Source organism: Triticum aestivum, chromosome 1D (assembly GCF_018294505.1).
Source record: "Triticum aestivum cultivar Chinese Spring chromosome 1D, IWGSC CS RefSeq v2.1, whole genome shotgun sequence".
Classification (NCBI taxonomy): domain Eukaryota; kingdom Viridiplantae; phylum Streptophyta; class Magnoliopsida; order Poales; family Poaceae; genus Triticum; species Triticum aestivum.
Window position 1 is genome coordinate 450,800,218 of NC_057796.1, and position 2,615 is coordinate 450,802,832.

A 2,615-nucleotide genomic window follows, 5' to 3' on the forward strand; every position below is an offset into this window, starting at 1 on the left:
ACGTCACATGTCTCAAAAAAATGTTCATGAATATATGTACTAGTTTTTATATCATTAAAAAAAATGATATAAACATTTTTAGTATACACGTGAAACATGTTTTACAAACGTTGAAAGTTTTTTAAATGCATGTTTTAAACATTGCGAATATATGTTAAACATTTTTTAATACATGTTGAACATTTTTAACGGCGTTAAACATTTTTTTAAAGTATGCAAACATTGCTTTACGTTATATATATTGAAATGTCATAGCATTGTTTTTAAATATGTGAAGATTTATTAAAAATGTCATGTATATTATTTTTGATGGATATGAAATATTTTTTTGGGAATCACTGAAAGTTTTACACTTCATGAATATTTTCAAAATGTGTGACGAGCATTATTGAAAATTTGAGTGAATTATATTTTTAGTATTTTACATATTTATATAAATAACATCTTTTTTTAGAAACGTTTAGATAACAAACGACATTTGCTTCGGGAGCCACCGTTTCTCTCCAGATGGGCCCTTACATTTGGGCCATTTAGGACGTGCTTGAGGCTAGGTGTTCTTTCGTCTCAAATTTCTAAAAAAAAGCGAGGCAAAGACACGTCCAGGTGTGGAGCTTCAAAATATTCTTCCTTCTTCCTCGAGTTACTTCGCGAGATTTCCAAGAGTACGTATGGTGCATCTTTTTTTCTGTTCGTTGTCAGTGCTACTACTTCTGGACGAAGAAACGTCCGATCTCATCGAATGGAGCGACGCTGCGTTGTTTATTCGTGTGGTTTCCTTTTGCGGTGAGACAAGCATCGCACGTGACAACGCGCACGCAAAAACAAATCACGCCGAGATCGAGAGCAACACGTCGACGGATCAGAGACACCGATGCATGCACATGGCGGCGACGATGGCGTTCGCGTCCATGCTCCACCGCACCGGCACCAAGTGTAATAAATCGACCAGGCAGAAAGCCGCATCCAACTTGTGCTCGCTCGGCACCGTGGAGGTGCACCGTAAATTGTGCTCGTCGTCGTCACACGCATGCACCACCCCTTTACACTTGTTTATTGCAGCTTCTTCACCCGCTTTTGGCCTCTTCTTCTTCCGGCATGGGCTCGGTCGAATCGGTTCCATCTACATGGCAGAGCTTTGCGAACGTACGGCGGGGGAGCGGCAACGCGTGTCCTCCCTACGTGGCGGCCATGTACGAGCACCGCCGCGCAACGTGGCTCACAGCTTCTGCCTATAAAGGCCACCTGCTCCAACCTCCTTACCATATCACAAGAAGCCGAACCATTCCAAGTACTGTCGAGCAGAAGCCTAAAGCGAGTGACATTTCCCCCTTCCGAGCTAGTTCAAGAAACCAAAATGGCCTCCAACCAGAACCAGGCCAGCTACCACGCCGGCGAGACCAAGGCCCGTACAGAGGTAAGCGTTTTTTTACTTAGTGTGCACTCTGCTGCGCGCATGCGCCGTTGCTCCGGCGGTGATCTGAGATGTTCTATCTGTTGGATGAACTGCAGGAGAAGACCGGGCAGATGATGGGCGCGACCAAGGACAAGGCCGGGCAGACCACGGAGGCCACCAAGCAGAAGGCCGGCGAGACGGCCGAGGCAACGAAGCAGAAGACTGGCCAGGCCACGGAGGCTACCAAGCAGAAGGCCGGCGAGACGGCCGATGCCACCAAGCAGAAGGCCGCCGAGGCCAAGGACAAGACGGCGCAGACGGCGCAGGCGGCCAAGGAGAAGACGTACGAGACGGCGCAGTCGGCCAAGGAGCGCGCCGCCCAGGGCAAGGACCAGACCGCCAGCACCCTCGGCGAGAAGACGGAGGCGGCGAAGCAGAAGGCCGCCGAGACCACGGAGGCGGCCAGGCAGAAGGCCGCCGAGGCGACCGAGGCGGCCAAGCAGAAGGCGTCGGAGACGGCGCAGTACACCAAGGAGTCCGCCGTCGCCGGCAAGGACAAGACCGGCAGCGTCCTCCAGCAGGCCGGCGAGACGGTGGTGAACGCCGTGGTGGGCGCCAAGGACGCCGTGGCCAACACGCTGGGCATGGGCGGTGACAACGCCACCAAGGACACCACCACCGGCGCCACCACCAAGGACACCACCACCAGGAATCACTAGACGCATGCGTTCGCGCTTGATTTGCTTTCCTGTAGTCGTGTTTGGTCGTTCGCGGGCCTTCTACATATTTTGTATGTTTCCACTCTTTCGTGATTTCAGCTCATTTAGTGTAAGTTTGCCTTCGATTTGATGTACTACTCGTGTCCGGTTCTGTAATAGTATTGAGTTATTATTATGATCCATGTACTTTGGTGTAATGTGTAATTCCTTTATTCCGATATAGTATACATTACTTCTACCGCGGAATTTTTTTTTGAAGTCCCTTCTACCGCGGTATTATTAAATGTGTCTGTCTAGGATAGTCATGTCACATAGTCATGTCACATCTAAGTTACACAATCAAGCATAAAAAGAAAAAGAAAATAAAATAAAATAAAATACATGAAGCCTTAAAAAAAACGAATATGAAAATAGATACCTACACGAATCTCCAAGATCAATGACATAGGGTCTGGGATAGTCATGTCACATATAAGTGACACAATTAAGCATGAGAAGTAAAA

At 48.0% G+C, this 2,615-nt stretch overlaps 1 protein-coding gene across 1 annotated transcript; it reads left to right on the forward strand.

Annotated features, from left to right (window-relative positions):
* Positions 1-1,169: 1,169 nt before the first annotated feature.
* Positions 1,170-2,309, forward strand: LOC123182837 (late embryogenesis abundant protein, group 3-like). The gene is made up of 2 exons (XM_044595506.1): positions 1,170-1,414; positions 1,510-2,309. The coding sequence occupies exons 1-2, from the start codon at positions 1,355-1,357 to the stop codon at positions 2,110-2,112; spliced, it is 663 nt and encodes a 220-aa protein (XP_044451441.1). The 5' UTR covers positions 1,170-1,354; the 3' UTR covers positions 2,113-2,309.
* Positions 2,310-2,615: the final 306 nt, after the last annotated feature.

Coding starts and splice junctions, on each gene's coding strand:
- LOC123182837 (XM_044595506.1), top strand. CDS start 1,355: ATGGCCTCCAACCAGAACCAGGCCAGCTACCACGCCGGCGAGACCAAG. Junction 1,415..1,509: donor AGACCAAGGCCCGTACAGAG/GTAAGCGTTTTT, acceptor GATGAACTGCAG/GAGAAGACCGGGCAGATGAT.